Here is a 19401-nt window from a genome sequence, read left to right as displayed (position 1 = left end):
GGCCTTGGACACTGTGCCCAAGCCCTGCGCCTCCGTTTACTCCTCTGAGAAAATGGGGATGATGACAGCACCCGTCTCAATGGGCCAGGGGAGAATTGAGTCACGTACTAGGACACTGCCTGGCGCATGGTGAGCAGCCAGTAAATGTTAGCTCCTATTTTTATCTTTTGAAGTGTATATGTCTTAACTGCTGATAACTATATAGCTTTATATTCTTCTTTTTTCATTAATTATTGTAAGTATTTTCAATGTCAAAACACTCAAACATGATTTTGATAACTATAATAGTGCATCACTTAAATATATTCATAGTTTCTTCTGTAGTTGACCATTTCTCTAATTTTGGACAGTTGTGTGTACGTGTGAGCAGGCACATATGTTTATATGTTTGTTATAATAAATCTGACCTGAAAATCAATGTTTGTGTGTATATGTACGTATATTTATATACATCTGACTGTGAGTCTGATTATTTTCTTAGAATAGAATTTTATACCCACAACTCCTGGGTGAAAAAGCATGAACTGTTTAAAGTCTCCAATAGCACACAGATAAATTGCAAAAGAAGGGTCATCGACCACTCACGCACCCAGGGCCTACTGCACCACACCCTGTCCAGCAGCGAGATGAGCTTGTGTAAGTCTGTCCTTCGTTGCAGCCATTCCTTTACACGGTTGCTTTTACCACGTATCACTGGGATGGAAGGAGGTGGTCCCGTTACCCAGGTGCTTCTGCATTTGTTACCATATTTTTGGACTATAAGACGCACCCCCCCCCAAATTTGGGAGGAAAATGGGGGTGCATCTTATAGTCTGAATGTAGCTTACCTGGCTCACTGGAGGTGGGGGTGGTGGTTGAGCAGGTTCCCAAGAGGCAGGAGCAGGACCACATTTTTTGCTTCAAAAAACTTTTCTCCTATTTTTCTCCTCTAAAACCTGGGTGCGTCTTATGGTCCAGTGTGTCAAATAGTCCAAAAAATACAGTACTTTTTATAATGTTAATAGATTAACTGAGCAGTCCCATATACCCTGGATGGACATACCGACTTGCTTCTTGTCCAGTCCGTTCTCCTGTGGGTGGAAATACAGTCGTGGTGCTGGTAATACTTCGGTTTTCCTTACCTCGCTGTTCCCCCTGCCTGAGGATGTTTAGCATGTGGCGTCTCTGGTGACAGCACAGGTCCCAAAGCCCAGTAATAGGTTCCAAAGGAACCAGGCTCAGGTAAGGCATGAGCTTAGGCAGACCGACCCGTTATCTGCAGTGTGTGTGTGGTCTTCTCGACATAGATTGCCAAGCCTTGTGTCATGGTTCACCCCCAGGTCTTCATTCAGCCTGGGCTTGCAGTTTCTTACCGGTTTTATTCTAACCCCACAGGAAGAGCTGGAACTTAATTTTGTTAAGATTAACTGTTACAAGTCCTTTCTGATTTACCAAATGCATTCAAACACATCATTGCTCTGATTTTTAAAACAACTCCAGGAGTTTGGTGTGTTTATTTTACAGGTGAAGCCCAGAGAGGTGAAGCTACTTGGTGGGCTGAAGAGTAACAGGGTCAGATCTCAAATCCCTGCTCTTTCCAAAGCACAACGTCTTCAGCAAAGGAGCTCCTGAAAGATGAGAATTACCTTTGGGAGACGAATACCAGCGTTGGCTGAAGGAATGAGAACTGAAGAGGAGTTGAAGGAGTAGAAACCACAGGTAGGAGTGCAAGCAAGGCGAGCATGCTGGGCTCAGGATTTTAAGAGCCTGTAGCTGGATGTGCTTTGGTTACTTTGCAGGATGCGAGGCGGAGGTCTCTGGGACTCCAGAGGCCTGGAACTTCTCTTTCTCCTGGGCCACCATTTCTGGCCCTGGGGCAAGTCACTGCACTCTCTGAGTCTCAGTTTCCCCATTTGCAAGATGGAAATAACTACTCCTCTCTGCCAACTTCGGAGACTTGCTTTGAGGACCTGGTGAGGAGGTGCCTATGATGTTGCCGTGAGAACTCTAAAGTGCGCGCACTCTAAATCTTTTCCTGTTTGCCTTTTCTACTTCTTATTTTTATCTTTCTTCTACAATGTCCTTGTTGTAAAATGATGCAAGTGATGCTGAAATATTTAAGGCAGAAATGGAAAATTCCATATACTACCCGCCTGCAGCCCTCTACCCTGCTGCGCAGACAGATCGCCAGTGTTTGTGATTTAGTACCCCTCCTTCCAGGCTTGGAAAATGCACATGTCCAGCCCTGGCCTTGCGGCTCAGTTAGAGCACGGTCCCAGTGTGCCGGGCTTTGACCCCCTGTCGGCACGTGTAGGAATCGATCAAAGAATGCATCGATAAGTAAAACAACAAATCGATGTTTCTCTCCCTCTCCCCACCCTGCTCTCTCTATAAAATTAATAAATAAAAAAATTAATATATACAAATTTCTATATATTTTTTCAACATACATATTCACACACACTCGCTCAGACAACTTCATTCTTTAAATTTTTAAAAAATGTCCTCTACACTGTTCTGCACCTTTGCTTTTCCCCTTAACAATTTTATCTTGAAGAGCTCATTACATCAGAGCTACTTAATTCTTTTCTCTACCTGGGCATTTTTCACATACACACTTAGGCTAGGAACAAGTGTCATTTGAATCATTACCAATTTTTTAAAATATTACCAATGCTGTTGCATGAAAATGCTTCTCAAGCAAGTTTCTACTTTTGTAGATGTGTTTTGAAGGAAGGCTGCCGGTGACAAATTTTAGTATGTGATGGATATTTCAAATGGCCGGGTTCTACTCACATCAGTGGTGGTCGGGTGGGACTGGGGACGTTTTTGGTTGTCACAGCCTGGGAGGTAGTGGCGAAGAGCCTCTTGCTATCTGGTGGGTTGCTAGAGGCCAGGGTTGCTGCTAGACATCTTTCAGTCAACAGACCCGTCCCCACAACCAAGGACTGTGTCAGGAGTGCGGGGTTGGCGGACCCTGGTCTACACCCCTGCCGGTGGTGGGTCCCGCCATTCTTTCTGATGGTGCCAATCTGGTCGTTTGAAAAATGGTATCTTATTTTACTTCGTATGTCTTCAGGAGAACGGAGTTACTTTTATTTCTTAGTTTATGTATTATTTAAATTTGTTATAATGAGCATGTATTATTTTGTATTTTTTACAAAATAAAAGCCATTAAATATTTTTAAAAATCTATCTCTTTGATTATTACTGTGCAGTCTGTTCTTAAGACTTAATCATGTGAGTGCTTGCTCGTTTTTTCCGGATAAGGTGTAGAAGGAAAGCCTCCACAGGGGCCTGGAGAAGTGACCCACACTTCAGGTTTCAGTCGCTCATCCTCTGGCCTTCAGGGTTTCTCTGTTGCCCTCTCAAAGCACGTTCTCCCAGTGGACACCCGGACCCAGGAGCCTCCTCCAAGAACCATAGCCCAGAGATACTCCTCACCACAGACCAGGGCTCCAAAAAATGTTTCCTGTGCTCACCCACAACACCCACCATGGACTCATTTGTCCAAACACCAGAAAAATAAAATCCTCATGCTCATCTCTCAGCTGTGAAACCTGTGATCCATTTGCTCTGTGAATTTCCCAGGCTGGCACAGCTGAGCCAAGCCCCTGGGGCTTCTGCAGAGCCCGGAGCTGCTGATTTAGGCTTCAGCACAGCATGGACACATTCACATTCTCCCCACTACGTCCTGTCGAATGGAAAAGGAGTGGAGCCCAGTCCTAAGCTCTGTCCAACATGGCAAGGACTCCTGGGGAGGTGCCCGCCTCCCCTTCCATTTGGCTCAGAGCAAGCCGGAACCAGCCTGGAGGAAGTGTTCATGGAGAATTTGTCAGCAATGCCTGGATATTCTCAAGACAATGTCTCATATGGTTGAAGTGGCATAGACTCTCCTGCATCCTTGGCAGACCACCGGGTAGCAGACTCTCCAAGTAGGCAGACAACTCCTGGCCCTGGAACAGGGCTTCTGCCAGCAGTTCTGTGCTTTGGATCTACAGCCCGCTCTGGTTTTCCAATAAACAAAGGCATATGTGGAGGCTGCCTGCCTGGTCTGGTAGCTGTCTCCACTCTAGAATCCACACAAATCATGTCAGTGGAATGGGGAGTACAAACCGTGAGGCCATGGATGCTCGAGACGTCCCTGCACTGCTGAGCAAGAGGGAAAGCAGTAAGTGGCTCGCAGTGGGAAGGAGGGAAGGGAGTGATAGAAAGAAAGAATGCCAGTCTGCAGGTCAGGGCCTGAGTTCTGCTTCTGCTTGCTGTGTACCCTGGCACAGATAAACCGCTTTACTTCTTTGGGCTTCAGCTTCCTTGCTGCCTGGTAATTGGGAGCATTCACTCTGTTTTCAATTTGCAATTTTCTCAAATAAAAACATTGCCAATTATATAAATCTGGCTACAGTGGTTTAGAGATTTAAAACAGTTTAGAGGCCCTGGCCAGATAGTTCAGTTGGTTAGAGCATCATTTCAATATGCCAAGGTTGCAGGTTTGATTCGCTGTCAGGGAACATACAAGAATCAATCAATGAATTCATAAATGAGGAGAACAATACATCGATGTCTCCCTCTCCCCCCCTCCTCTCTCCCTCTAAAATCAATAAAGAAATGGGAGTTAGAAACAATCACTTCCTGTTGGTTAGTCTTTCCGATTCAAAAGTAATAGATGCTCAGAACAGAAGAAAAAGTCAGAAGATACAGCTGAAAGTCCATAGAGAAGCCCATAATTCCACTCACTCAGAAACCATGCTGTTGGCGTCTTACTGGGATGTGTCCAGATGAGAGCTGCTTAGACTGATGGATGGGTGGGCTTTGGTGGAGAGAGCCCCTGCATGATTTAATAAAACCCCTTTTCATGGGCCATTTAGGATACTTTAGTTGTTTGTCATTATGAAAAATGTGCAGATGGAAGCTGGATGAAAAGGAATTAGAAGTGCATGAGAAAACAAGAAAAAAAAAATGGACAATAGGAACAACTGATAGAAATGCTTTAAAGGGCACAAAAGGATGCCTAATTATCCCACAGGGCACAAAAATTACCAGGGGGAGACAAACGGGTTTAATACTCATTTCAGCTATTTACATTTAAATCAATGATTTACTGGGCAAGGGCTATGACATGCCAGGCCAGACCCTACAAGATGAACTCTACAAGGCAGTCCAGCCACTGACCTCACTGAGCTTTCAAACTGGTGGAGACTAACATGGAAATTATTTCATGCACAAACAATAGTTTGTGTTTAACCAAACTGCCTTCGTGGTCGATTGCCTCCAGTAGACCCCTAAATTATCTCACTCCCCATGCTCTTCTCACTCTTTGACCCAGCCTCCCTGCTTTGGGGGACGGCATGTTTCAACCTTGAGTGGAGGCCTCTTTCCAGCTCATGTCCAATCCAGAGGTTTCCTCCAGGAGCCCCTGAATGAAGGTCATTCAATTTCTGCTGATTCTCCTTAGGGAACAGAAAACTTACTATACCCTTGTTTGAAACTTTTCCTTATATTAAACTGTACCCCCTGCCCCTCCCCTAACTTCCTCTGATTGATCCCAGAACCTCACAAAACAAGTCTGTCCGTCTTTTCCAACCTGCAGATGTTTAGATCTTCAGGTGAAGCTCCCAGTCCCATGGTCTGGTCCTCAAGTCAATTCCCAGCATCTGGGTTGTCCTTCCCCAGCAGGAAGGTCTACAAGCACCCCCCCCCCCCCGGTGGTTCATCAAACCGTGCGTGTGCCCGCACCTCCGGACCAAGTATCTGTGGACAGATGGCCACAGCATGGGGGCAGTGAGGCCCAGACCTTTGAGGACCAACTGTGCTCGTGGCACTTGAAACAGTTCTGCAGCTTCAAGAGATGGGCAGGGAGGGAGAGAGGATGAGCCAGCCCTGATGAAAGGACCTGGTCTGCTGTCGTCCCGGGGAGAGGCTGTGTGCCTTAGACCAGCACCTCTCACACTAAGGTGTGTGCTCATCTCCAGAGGTCTTTTTATGCTCTGGATTCTGATACAGCAGGTCCCAGGTAGGGCCTGAGATTCTGCATTTCATACCAGTTCCCAGTGACATACTGATATGTCAGACCACCCTCTGAGTAGCGAAGCCTTAGGAGAGTGCTGTCACAGTCCCTTGAGGTGCTTTGAAAGTACAGAAAGTTTGGCTCACCCAAGCATACTGATTAAGAATCTTCTGGTCCATTTATTCAGTTGGTCTCCACCCAGACTGCAGATTAAAATCATTTGAAGAGGTTTTTTTTAATGTTGATTCCCAGGGTAGAGACACACTCCTTGGTATCTCTTTATCTCTGTCTCTCTCACCCCCCTGCCTACCCCTCTCTCTCCCTCTTCTCCATCTTTTTCTTTCTCTCCTGTTGCTTTATTTCGAAAAGCTCCTTCAGGTGACTGACAGCCATCCAGTGGTTGGGGGCAGAGGCAGTGGTTCTGAGTCCTGGCTCAGAATACATCACAGTCACCGGTCACCTGGAAGTTTCATAAAGTGCCAATGTCAGAATTTCTAGGGGTTGGGGCCAAGAGATTAGCATTTCACAAAGCTCCCCAGGTAATTCTAAGGTGCAGCCCCTGGTGTAGAGCCTGATACAAGAACCATCTGGGATTCTTGATGGAAATACAGGTTACCACACTATTCCCTGACTCAGATTCAAGGTCTGGGGCAAGGCCCAGGAACCTGTATGTGTAACAAGTGGCAGAACTGATTCTTAGGAGATGGCAAGTTTGGGAAACACTGAGGTAGAAGAAGTGTCCCTGGATTGGACTCAGAAAACCAGTGCTCCGTGCCTTCCCACAGCTCACTTAGCCTCTCTGAGATTTATTTCTTCATTGGTACAATGGAGATGGTAATAACTGAAGGAGGCAGAGATGGGTGAGCATCCCCCAGAAACCTGTGTGTCTAGTCCATAGGATACAGTTGTGGCAAAGTGGCTGCCACAGCTCAGCGAGTACAATTCCCAGCTCCCATTAGCCTTTTGAGGGGCGGTGGGGCAGACACAGGACTGAGTTCCGGCCAAGGCAACATGGGCAGAGTGAGGAGTGAGAGTTTACATGGTCCCTTGCTCGCTTTCTTCACTATCTGCCCATTGGATATCAATGACCATTGGGATCAGTGCCTGGGTGATCTTGGAAGCCACAGGGTTGACGTGACTCACTGCTCCTCCCCCACATGCTGCTAATTGGACCTTATGTGATCGAAGAATAAGCTTTGGGGTAAAGCTGCTGTGATTGGGCATTTTACTTGTTACAGTGCTGTGTTAACATACTGCCTTCAGAATTGTGGCAACAGTTAAATTATCTGAAACAGAGGCTGCAAACTGACCATGTAAGGGCTAAGATCCAACCCACAGATATGTTTTGTTATGCCTGATTTTTAAAAATGTATCACCAAACTTTAAATGAGCAATTTCAAAACAAATATCTGGATTTCCAGTTTCTTAAAAACCCGGAATAGCTATTGACTGCAGCCAGGAGCAGCTGCCCCCTATAGGGTGGGGCTGTGCCCTTGGCCCCACCACACCCTGTGGGATCGCACCTGGTCGGCCTCATGCTTACGGCTCTCTGGTCTCTGTAGCTTCCTCAGTCAGCAGGCCCCGATGTGACAGATGTGGAAAGTAGATGCATTGGCCATTAGGATTTCTCACGGTGAATTCCTTCGGTACCTTCTGACTCCCATGAGAACCGTCTCTCTGTCCAGAACTGGAAGCAAAGCCTCCTTCGTGATCCTTACAGGCTGAAGGATATCTGCCACACTCGCCCCACCTGTGTCTGCGACCATTTCAGCATCTGCTACATGGAGGTAGTGGTATGAGGAGAAGAGTGTATCGGGATCAAATAGACGTGGGTCCCATCCCAGCTCTGCTGCTTTTGGGTCAAGCATTGTGTTTTCTGAGCCTCAGTTTTCCTGTCTGTCCACTGGTGACATTAGTGCTCTTCTCCTGGGATTTCTGTAAAGAGTCTGGCTGAAGGACACTCAGACTGTGTTAATTCCTTCCCTTTTTCCTGTAGTTCAAGGACCAGGGCCAGCTTTTCCCCAATAGTATAAGGCAAAAGTCAAGCAGTATCTCTTTTTTAACAACTTTTAACATTTTTTAAAGATTTTATTTGTTTTTGGAGAGAGGAAGGGAGAGAGAGAGGGAGAGAAACAGCGATGTGTGACAGGAGAGAAACACCCATTGGTTGCCTCCCGCACACCCTGAACTGGGGACCTGGCCAGCAAGCCAGGCATGTGCCCTGACTGGGAATCCAACTGGCAACCTTTCAGTTCCCAGGCTGGCATTCAGTCCACTGAGCCACACCAGCCAGGGCTGAATATATTTTAAAAGGTACAAATAATGCACTTCTGTCTAGGTGTATCAGTCTGCTTAGGCACAAATTGGGTGGCTTAAACAACAGATATGTATTTTCTCACAGTTCTAGAACCTGGAAGTCCAAGATCAAGTTCTCACCAGGGTTGGTCTCTGGTGAGACCTCTCTTCTGGTTTGCAGAGAGCCGCCTTCTCACTACATCCTCACGTGGCCTTTCCTTGGTGCTTGATTGAGGAGAGAGCTCTGGTGTCTCTCCCTCTGATAAGGCACCAGTCCTATTGGATTAGGGCCCTGCCCTTATGACCTAATCTAACCATAGTAACCTCCTTAAAGGCCCTATGTTCAAATATTGTCACGTTCAGGTTTAGGACTCAATCATATGGATTTTGCAGGGATACTGTGCAGTCTACAATAGCAGGAAAACCAGAAAATCCAACTTTTAAAAGTCACTCAGGATCTCCTCTTGTTCCTGTCTGCATTCACACCCCAGTCTAACCACATAACTGCTTTTGTGGGCTGCCCTTCTATAATTATGTATTTGAAAGTTGAGTTGTACATACTTTCTTAGTCGCCTGGTTTTTTTCTTTTACATTTTAAAGATTATAGTAATCTCAACTAAATAGGATTTTTAGAGTAACTTATATAATTGTAAGCTGTTTTTAATCATAATATTTTAATTGTAACCTTTATTATTTAGTGGACATAAATCGTTTCATGATACGGATATACTCTAATTTCTTAATTTATCTAATCCCTTATTGTCTGGACACGTAGAATTCTATTGTCTACAGACTTGGGTGTTTGTTAGCTCTTAACTTTGGGCAACAATAACTTCATCTGAGAGTCAGTTTCCTCATCTGTGTTGTCAGGATAACAATATCACCTCATTTAAGATAATGACTGTGAAGTGCTTCACAGTATCTGGTACCTGGAAAACCCTAATAGCCATTATTATATTGTAGGGACATATATATATTATAATTTACCAGTAGCGAGCCCAAGTGAAATATTTCCCTGAGGCTCCCATCTCACTGTGCCGAGTTCACCGTCAGTGGCAACCTCTTGGTGGCTGAGCCCATCCCCAGTTGCCATGGAAGAAGGGCATGAGAAATCCCATCACTGGCGGGGAAACATCTAGCCCCCACTGAATTAATATGTGGGAATGTCTGAATACATTCCTCAGGCCTTTTTCAGATTTCTGGCACCCAAACTGGATGTTATTTCCCTGACTAAAACACTCCAGTGACTTCCCAGGATGCTCAACATGTGACAACTCCTAAAGGTGGCTGAATAGACCTGGCATGACCGCTCAGGCTCCTCTCTCATCCCTGCCTCCAGCCAGATAAATAGCCATCGGCCCCTCAAGCACACCACTGTCACTCTCACCCCTGGGCCTTTGCACCTGCTCCTCTCTCTGTCTGGAGCCTGCATCCCTTTCCCATCTTTTCATCACTTAGCTAATTGCTCCTCATCTTTAGTTAGCATTTCTGCTTAGAGGCCCTTTAGTGGATGCTGGTGGTGCCCTACCTGTCTCTCCCCACACACTTACCATTTTAGTGCACACAGGCTAATCCCCAGCTGGCAGCACCTATGTGTATTGCGTAGGGAGCTTTTTGTGGTCACTGGAACCCACTCTGCCAACTTCAGGACAGGCCTGAAGTGCTGGGGAGTTAACACTCTCCTGGGAGCAATCCTAGAGCGATGACTGGTGGAATTGGGTATGTAAATACCCCAGCTCTCTTCCTTCTCAGATGGGATAACACCGAGGTGTTCTACACTGGCCTCAGAATTTCCCTGTGTGATTAAGCTCCAGCCGCTTACAGTGCCAACTAGCTTGACAACACACCTTCCTTGGCTGCCTTTCCGGTCTCACATCCAGGATTTCCCTTATCTACCAAAGTAATCTCTTGTCCTTAAATTCTTGTCTCAGGATCTGCTTTGGAGAAACCCATATAGAGCCTCTGCATCCTGAAAGCCTTCCCCATAGGGTCAGCACCTGGGGAGGCGGGGCAAGCTGGATGTCCTTTCCCAGCTCTACCACAAGCCCTGTCCTCACCCCAGCCACTGCACGCGTCACACAAAGCTGTAATTGCCCAGGCCCCCATGGAAAACACAGACAATTTGCTGGGAAAGAAATTTAAATGGCTTTTATGCATTTGAAAGGATGGTCAGCTTCACTCATAATTAATGAAATTCAAATAAAGAATGCCAGCTGATAAATGCAAATGAAATGACAAAATTAGAAAATCATTTTACAATCCCTGATAATAGACTCATTCAAGGACCATCAATGGGTGAGGAACTGGATACCCACAAGGATCTGGTGGGAAGAGGAGAAATGGACAGAGGAGAGACGTGGTTACCATCTTAACCCAGAACCAAACTTGCATCATTAATAGTGGGACAACAAGGTATTATGGGCCTCCTGATGGAAGGCAAAACGAAGCACACAGACCACCCATGAAGTATTAAATTCTTGCCCCCAAAATGTTTAACCTGAATCTAATGTAGCCTTTATTTTTTTTAACCTTTTTATTGTTGTTCAATTACAATTGTCCTCATTTTCCCCCCATTACTCTTCCCTGCCCTACCCACCCTCCTCTCCCACATTCAATCCTCCCCACCCTCATTGTCTTTGTCCATGGGTCCTTTATGAATGTTCCTTGACTTGGCCCTTCCCTTTCTTCCCCCCACCCTTATCCCCCTCCCCCCTCCCTTCTGGTCACTGTCAGTTTGTTCTTTATTTCCATGTATCCGGTTCTATTTTGCTCACTTGTTTGTTTTGTTGATTAGGTTCCACTTATAGGTAACATCATATGGTATTTGTCTTTCACCACCTGGCTTAGACCTAACTACCAGGTTACAGGAAATACAAGGCAGACAAGTTCAAGGACACAACAATGACCAGTCAGGCAAATCCCAAAGTGGAACATTGTACAAGACGGCTGGCCAGTCTCTTCATGAGCCAGTGTTATGGGAAAAAAATTAAAAAGAGTGAGGACCATTCTGGAGACTTAAGGATTAACAACAGAATTTATTGCATGGCCCTTAATTGGATCTTGGTTGAAACCAGCCATGAAGACATATCTGGTACGACTGGAGAAATTTCCATATTAACTAGATATTAGGGCCTTATAGTTAATTTTTTAATGTGAAAAACGTGTTGTTTTACATAAGAAAATGACCTGTCTTAGATATAAAGTAATACTGAGTTGTTAGTGTGTGAAACATCAGGGTGTCTATGATTTGTTTCAAATACTTCAAACCCTCTCCCCCAAGTTAAGCAGACGTGGCGAGTGCTTAAGAATGCTGACATCTGGGTGGCGGACACGTGGGTGCGCACTGAGCTGCTTTGTTTGCTGTTTCATCTGTTTGAAAATTTCTATAACAAGGCAAAAACAAGTAAAAACTGTGAGATACCATTTTTCACCCATAGATTCAAAAAAGTGTTTTAAATATGCTGTGTTGGCAAGGGTGTAGGGAAATGGGTACTTTTATAGACTGTTAGTGGGGAGGTATGAATTGGGGCAGCCTCTTCAGACGGAACTCCGGCAACGACATATTCTTTGATCCAGCAATTCCATTTCTAGGAATTTATCATGCAGATTATTCTCAAGCGTGTACAAATATACTTGAATAAGCATATTCACCACAGCATTGTTTTTATAACAAAAGATTGGAAACAGCTTATAGGGCCATTAATAGGAGTTGTTCAGTTTATTTTGGTGCATCTATACAGTGTGTAGCCTGTTACCAAGTGCGGGGTGGACCTGTGCTGATAGGAAACTCTTCCCACGATGTATTGCTAAGTGAAAAATACAAAGAACAGGCCAGTGTCTGTCTATTTATCACTATATCTCTTGTGCCGTTGAAGTGCCTAGTACATATTTGTTGAGGAGATGAGTACACATTGAGCATGCCCGCTGCGTCTGGCCCTCTAGATGCACCAGGCTGGAGTCACAGACAGGGGACTTGATCAAATTCCTAAGGCCTTACTCCTCTGAATTCACAGATATTTGCATTTTCCCCCCAAGACAGCTTATATCCTTCTTTGCACAATCAAACTGTGAGCACCAAGACACTTTGAAAAAGAGAAATCGCTAAGTGAGGGAGGCTTAATGTGGCAACTGGGACTTAACAGAAAATGTAGCTCCAAGCTTCCGTGGCGGCCAAAGAACAAAGAGGAACCCACGGAGCCACAGAAGTTTGCTGCCTGCTAGAAGGAAGGCCACTGGCTGCTCCAGAGCCATGCTTATCAGTCTGGAGGGCGAGGTGGCCAGAGTGCTTGGTAGCGTGAGTTGGTGGGGTTGGGGGGCGGTGGTGGAAACTGAGAAGCTTATTTCCATGGTGCATCTATTTGCTCAATGAATTAAATAAATTAAAACAATATTTATAGTAAGGGAAGCAAGGATATATTAAGGAACTTTATGGAAAGTTTTCAGGACTGTTTAGGATAAACTGTCACAGTGGAGGTGCTACAGTCTTTCTCTGGGTGCCTCTAGTTGTGCCTCCGTTTCCTGGGGTGGAGAAGTGACCTTGGACCAGTGATTTACCCCTCCGAGCTTCACCTTCCTCACCTGGGAAAGGTGATTACCCTGCGGATGGAATGAGGCGATGCGGGTAAAGCGAGTGGGTCGATAAACGCTTGCTGTGCTGCTGCTGCTGCTGTGTTGTCCTGACCTTATGGCTGAGAGCGGCGTGGCCTTGACTCGGGCCAGACAGCCTGGGTTTAAATCTCAGCACCCCCACTTTACTAGCTAGGTGACCTTGGGCAAGGTCACTTAGCCTCTTTGTACCTCAGTTTCCTCTTCTGTAGAATGAGGCTCATAGGGTTATTCCGAGGGCTAAGTGAGTAGATATTTGTGAAGCCCTTAAAACAGTGTCGGGGCGCACAATAAACCATTGTCTGTTCCCTTCTGCTCTTAAAGGTTCTAAAGGAGAAAAGTTAATAAATAGCCTCTAGAGAGCCAGGTTATTTCCAGACACTGATTTATAAAAGGAATAAATCTCTATAACTAGTTGTCCTAAAGAAATACTTGCTTCTTAGCAGATAGAGAGGCAGAACGCGTTTACAATGGTGGAATCATCGGCAGGGAACTGGCCAGAGAGGAGCCACCTGGGGGGCATAGCCCGCTTCCCTACGGCTCCAGGCACCCTTCCACGGAACGCCACAGAGAGGACTGGTGGCTTGTCTAGCACCGGCCAGGGGCGGGCCAAGGGGAGGAGGAGGGAAGGACCTCCCGGGATCCCCTCGCTCCCTCCCTCACTCGCCCAGTGAGAAATGACATTCACAGAGAGGGGCGGGAGGGAGCGAAGGAGAGGGGCAGGCTCCGCGAGGCCATGTGATGCTGGGCGAGAGAGAGCCAGCCGCCGCCGAAGCCTCCTTCTTTCCGCCCTCGGATTCTGGGCTGTCATGGCGACCCCCAACAACTTGACCCCCACCAACTGCAGCTGGTGGCCCATCTCAGCGCTGGAGAGCGATGCAGCCAAGCCTGCGGAGGCCCACGACGCGCCCAAGGCGGCCAGCCCCGCCCATTGGCCCAAGGAGAGCCTGGTTCTGTACCACTGGACCCAGTCCTTCAGCTCCCAGAAGGTATAGCTAGAGAAAGCAGGGGAACCGGATGCGCCTGGTGGCTAGGAGACTTGGGGGAGGGGATTCCAGAGGGCTTAAGGGGTCTGAGGACCCGGTGTACGGGGAGGGTGGAATCTGGGGTTTCCAGCCGGAACACGGGAGACGCTGGGCTGCTCTCCCTGGAGCTGACTGGCTCTGTCTTCCGCCCCAGGAGCACCGTCCCCAATTCTAGGAATATCTATCCTCTTTCCCTCCCAGAAAGACCCGCTCTGTTGGAGGGCTGAGAAGAGAGACAAAGGCAAAGGGAAGGGAATGGGCATTGCTGGGAAGGTGGCCTGTTGGTGGTAGGAGGAGCGCTTCCTGGAGTCCAGCCTCCAGCCGTGGTAGCCCTCCCTCCGAGCTCCTGTCCCGGATACTCCAGGCCTTCAGGTCTCAGCTCCTCTGCCCCTCCGCATGGCAGGGGGCCTTGTTCTGGCTTGAAGGGTCCGTCTCTAGTCCCCCATCCCCACCCCCCTTGCTATAGAAGGAAGGAGTTAACTCTTCTTAGACCAGCCCAGACGTGAGATCTGTGTTTTACTCTTAAAGGCACACCGTGGCCTCTCGGTCACTTCTCAGACTCAGGGGAGCTGGGGGTCAGCTAGGAATACAGCCTGGTGCTGAGTTATTGGGATTCCCCCTTCTGGGGCTGAGGGCCCCGCACTGCGCCTGTAAGACAGGAGTGCCTGCCTCTAGGACCTCAATCTCTCACCTGGGGCGGCTGTCTGGTGTGGGGGGAACAGATTCAGTCAGCACCATGGCCAGGGCCCAGCATTTACAGACCATTGCTTGCCCCTGGAAGATCCTCTTGTTCCATGCACTTGTTTTCCAGATGGAGAAACGGATTCTGTAAAGAGAAAGAGCCTTGGAACCAAAAGATTTGGGTCTGAGTCTTGGTCCAGGCTCAGTTTTATAGTCTGAAAAATGGGATGATAATAATAATAGCTGCTTCTAATTCCAGCCCCTCTGAGGGCTGCTGCGAGGGTTGTTGAAGAGGCGGCATAACTTACTGTTCTAGACCGGCACTACTCAAACTTGATCGTGCCTTGGAATCGCTGCATGATCCTGGCCAAAGCACAGACTGCTGGGTCCCGCCCCAGAGATTCTGACTCAGTATTCTGGCCCGGGGCCCAAGGTGCTGCATTTCTAACACGCTACCAGTGATGCTGATGAAGCTGGTCCAACGGTCTCCCTTTGAGCAATTCCACTTTAGGGTATAGACTCTGAGGCCAGACAGTCCCCAGTGGGATTGCCATCTGCCCCTATAACTTACTGTGGGGATTTGGACAGGTCATTTTGCCTCCCCAAAGCCTCAGTTTTACAATCTGCAAAATGGAGCTAATAGCAGCACCTTCCTCAGAGGGCTGAAGGTGAAATGTGAAATGAGATGATGCCCCAAAAGTGCTGATGGCAGTGCCTGGCATGGAGTCAAGTCTGTGAATAATGGGTGCTATGGTGTCGTTAGAGTACTAGGCAGCAGTGAGGTCGGTTTAACCAAGATCACCCTGGGATTTGCCCATGAATTTTACTCATGTGTGCTGAACACCTACTGTGTGCCAGGCTCTGTGCAAGTCGTTGGGGGTTGGGGGTTTGGAGATGAATCAGCCTGGCCTCCAGATGTTAGAATCTCCTCCCACCCAGAACCTCAGGAGCCAGGCCCCAGTGGTGGGGGCTGGATAGGGGATGACACTTCTCATTACCTTCCCCTGAGGGAGCCGCCTCCTCTTTCCCCACATGGAATATTTTCTGTTCACCCTGAGCTCAGGGCTACAGTGGTCCTCTAGTCAGGGCTGGGACCACCCACTGCAACCCCATTTGTGACCAAACCTCTGACCAAGCCAGCCTGAGCATCTTCCTGCCTCCCCTGCCAGGGCCTCCCTCCTGCCCAGGGGCCCATGGTGTGTACTAGAGGCAGCATTAGCTTGGCAGAAAGGGCATGGGCTCTGCAGTCAGTCCTGGGTTCCAGTTTCATCTTGAGTGCTACTGGCTGTGTGACCTTGGATATATCACTTCACCCCTCTGTGCCTCAATATTCTTATCTGTAAAAGGGGAATTTTGCACCCTACCCCACAGAATTCCTGGGGGACTGACAGGACATGGACATGTGTTAAGTGTCTGGCATGTAGTAGGAGCTTAGCAGGTGAGTTTCCTCTCATCCCTTCAGTCTCAAAGGGCCTTGCCTGCACACAGGGAACAGGTCCCCATGTGGAGCATGGGAAACCTGTCCTTAATGGCACATGAGCTACTAATAGCAGAAATAGCCCACCCCCAGGGAGTGGTGTTGGTGGCCCCATGGAGCATCTGGAGACTATTCCAGAGCCAGAGGGCAGCAGGACAGTGAGGATTCCAGAGCCCAGAGCCTGCAGCCAGACTGCCCAGGCTTCAGTCTCAGCTCCACCACTGACCAACTGGGTGGTCCTGGACAGATTGCTTAACCCCCATACCTCGGTTATCACATCTGTCCATTGAGAGTGTTACTAGCACCTCCCTGATAGGGTCATTGGGAGGAGTCAGCAAATGTATCCATGTAAATCACCCAGCACAGCACCTGGGGCAAGTGCTCAGTAACTGCACCTACGCTTACAGCACTTACAACTCTGCCACTTCCTAGCTCTGTGACTTTGCGCGAGTATCTTTGCCTTTCTTCTTTTTTTTAATCCTCACCTGAGGACATGCTTTTATTGATTTTAGGGAGGAAGGGCAGGGGGAAGAGAGAGAGAGAGAGAGAGAGAGAGAGAGAGAGAGAGAGAGAGAGAGAGAGAGAGGCACCAATGTGAGAGAGAAACATTGACTGGTTGCCTCCTGTGTACACCCCAAGTGAGGATTGAACTCGCAACCTAGCTATGTGCCCTGACCTGGCCAGGGCTTCACCTTTCTTAAGTCTCAGCTTCTTCATATGCTTAGGAGTGTGCAGAGGGTTGCGACCGAGGCTGTGAAGATCAAGTGATATGCATGGCCACACACTTAACTCGGTGCCTCTAAAAACTGCACTCTAACAGTGAACTTTTAGGCACCACCATAGGTGACCGTTAGGGGTCACAGGGTTCAGAGGGGGCTCTCATTGCATGGTGTAGATGTTAGGGTGCTTCTGAGGCTGTTCCTGCTCCTAATCCCTTTTGCTTTGGGGAGGCGAGGTTCAGAGGTCCAAAGAGTGCAGGGAGTCAAGACACCAGCATTCTAGTGCTCCCACTCCCACTCACTCTGTGTGAGCTCGAGTAAGTCCTGGCCCTCTCTGGTTCTCAGTTTCCACAGCAGGAAGACGGACTAGATGTCCGATGCACCCGGCCCCCCACCCCCAGGCAGGAGGACTGTTTTACTTTTCTGTGGCCCCCGAGTTCTGAGAACCCTTCTGTCCTAACACAAGCCAGTTTAAAAAAAAAAAAAAAAGATTGCTACTTACTAGCCACCAGTGTGATTTTGGACAAGTTATTTACTATCTCTGTGCCTGTTTTCTGTTTTGTAAAATGAGCATAATACTAGTACCTACCCCATTAGATTTTTTCAAGGATTAAATGAGTTAATGCATGTAAAGGTCTCAGTACAGTGCAAAGTAAGAGTTAGCTATTGTTACTGTTGTCATTTCCACTGGGCTGAGTTTCTGAGGGCCATTCCTGGCTCCCTGCAGCAAGCCTGGTTCAAGGGTGCCCCCATCCTCTCAGGGTCTGCCTTTGCCTTGGGTGTACCTGGGGGAAGCCCCTGGCCTAGCCTTCGGCCCCCAGGAGTAAAAGGCCCAGGTCTGGGTCCTAACATAGGCCAATCCTGACACCCAGGATGGAGCAGATCTCCCAGAAGCCGCCTCACAGATGTGGCAGGAGGGAATTAAATGACCTCTACCTCTTACCCAGCCTTGCCTTCCAAGCTCTTGGGTACTGGGCCCCAGCACTGTCCATACCGCTGCACTTGACCATTTACCTAGCCCCAGGAGGCCCACAGGTAAAAACTATGATCTTATCACTCTGCTCAGAAGCCTGCAGTGGCTCCCCAGGTCCCTCCGGGAAAAAGCCAGAGTCCTCATAATGGCCTCAGGCCCTCCTGCAGAATCCTAACCTTGCTTGGGTCAGGGATCCCTCATCAGTCAGGGGAAGCCTCTGGACCTTTCTCGGAATAATGCTTTTAATTGAATAAAATACTTAGAATTATTAGATTAGAATGGAAACCGATCATATTGAAGTGTAGCTATTGACATATTTTTAAAACAAGTTTGTTATATAATGACATGTTTCTATATTAACCCATTATATAACACAATCTAGTGGCAGGACTGATAACTACTGTGATGCTGAAGTCGTGATGAGTGTAACTGGCACAACTGTGAAGTGATGAAAATATCTGATTCCTAGTGGCGACAATATTCCAGGCACTGCTAACACTACCATGTTTTGTCGCCTACACTCATAATTAAAGAAAAAGCTAAACATCAGTTTGAGATTACTGAAAATAAACATGTAATTTTCCCATCCTAGTTCAAGGACTTTCTGAATTTACTCATGGACCCCTGGGTCTAGGTCTCAATTTTAAGTCCCTGTGCGTGATCCTTTCTGACCTCTTCCCCTCTCCTGTCCCCGGCCCACCCACCCTGCTCCAGACTCCCCCCTGCCCCGCCCCGGCCTCCTCACGCATGGCCTTTTCACTAGCTGTCCCCCTGCCTACAGCCTTCCCCTGTGTGGGCCACTCCCTCACTTCATTCAAACCTTTGCTCCAAGGTCACCTTCTCAAAGAGGCCAGCCCCAGTGGGTCACCCTATTTAAAATTGTCACCTGCCTCCCTGATATCCTGGCATCCCCAAATGTACCTTGATGTATTTTTTCTTTTTTTCTGTTGCACTCACCATCTTCTGATACATTCTCTTATATTAACTGCTCATCATCTGTGTGGCCCCTCTAGAATGCCAGCTTCCTTCAGGGCAGGGGTCCTTGCTCACTGCGGAGTCCCCCACACTTAGAACAGGACCTGGTACTGAGCAGGCACTTGATAAATTAGGTGTTGGAAATTGATGAGTTTGTAAGGCATATATGTTACATTAAAAAAAAGGTATTTGATTCTGCCCTAAAATATAAAGTTTATTCACTTAAAACTAAGGTATTTGAGATAAATAAACCAAGGCTCAGAGATTCTAAATGTCTTTTGAGAAGTCACACAACAACTAAGTAGCTAGGAAGAGACACCAGCCCGACCCATCACAGTTGCGTCGGAAACAAGGGCTTGGGAGAGGAGGGACAGTGCCTGACCATGACAGTGAAGCACTAGTGGGTGAATTTTAGGCACCCACAGGGAAGATAGTTTGCCCAGAGATGCTTGATGTCTGGTCCCACTGAGTGGTGACCACCTAAGTGTGGTCCTGCCCCCAGGAGGCAGAGATGGCAGATGGCCTTGGTGACTGTATGCCCTTCCCCCGGGCCCGGCTCCCTCCTATACACCCCTCCCCCGCAGGATGGCGCATGGCTCTGGCCTTCAGCTCAGCAAAGGAGATAGTCTCCTTGTCTGTGTGCCAACATGACCCAGGGCAGCTCC

The 19401-nt window shown here is 47.8% G+C and overlaps 1 protein-coding gene across 4 annotated transcripts in view; it reads left to right on the top strand.

Moving 5' to 3' along the window:
• The window catches only part of GDAP1L1 (ganglioside induced differentiation associated protein 1 like 1), a 43114-nt gene that overhangs the window by 7020 nt on the left and 16693 nt on the right, over nucleotides 1–19401 (top strand). The window contains exons 2-3 of one of the 4 annotated variants that reach the window (XM_045194828.3): nucleotides 1504–1698; nucleotides 13734–13875. Coding sequence is in view for 1 of the 4 variants with exons in the window: in XM_024559703.3 (XP_024415471.1) it covers nucleotides 13696–13875 (180 nt within the window). In the remaining 3 variants the exon portion in view is untranslated. Of the gene's footprint in view, nucleotides 1–481; nucleotides 637–1503; nucleotides 1699–13616; nucleotides 13876–19401 lie in introns of those variants that run through there. The other 3 variants (XM_045194830.3, XM_024559704.4, XM_024559703.3) reach the window with 3 other exon arrangements.

The sequence above is a fragment of the Desmodus rotundus genome, chromosome 6, assembly GCF_022682495.2.
Source record: "Desmodus rotundus isolate HL8 chromosome 6, HLdesRot8A.1, whole genome shotgun sequence".
NCBI lineage: Eukaryota > Metazoa > Chordata > Mammalia > Chiroptera > Phyllostomidae > Desmodus > Desmodus rotundus.
Note: the sequence above shows the minus strand (reverse complement) of the source record. Positions and strands in the feature narration are given on the sequence as shown.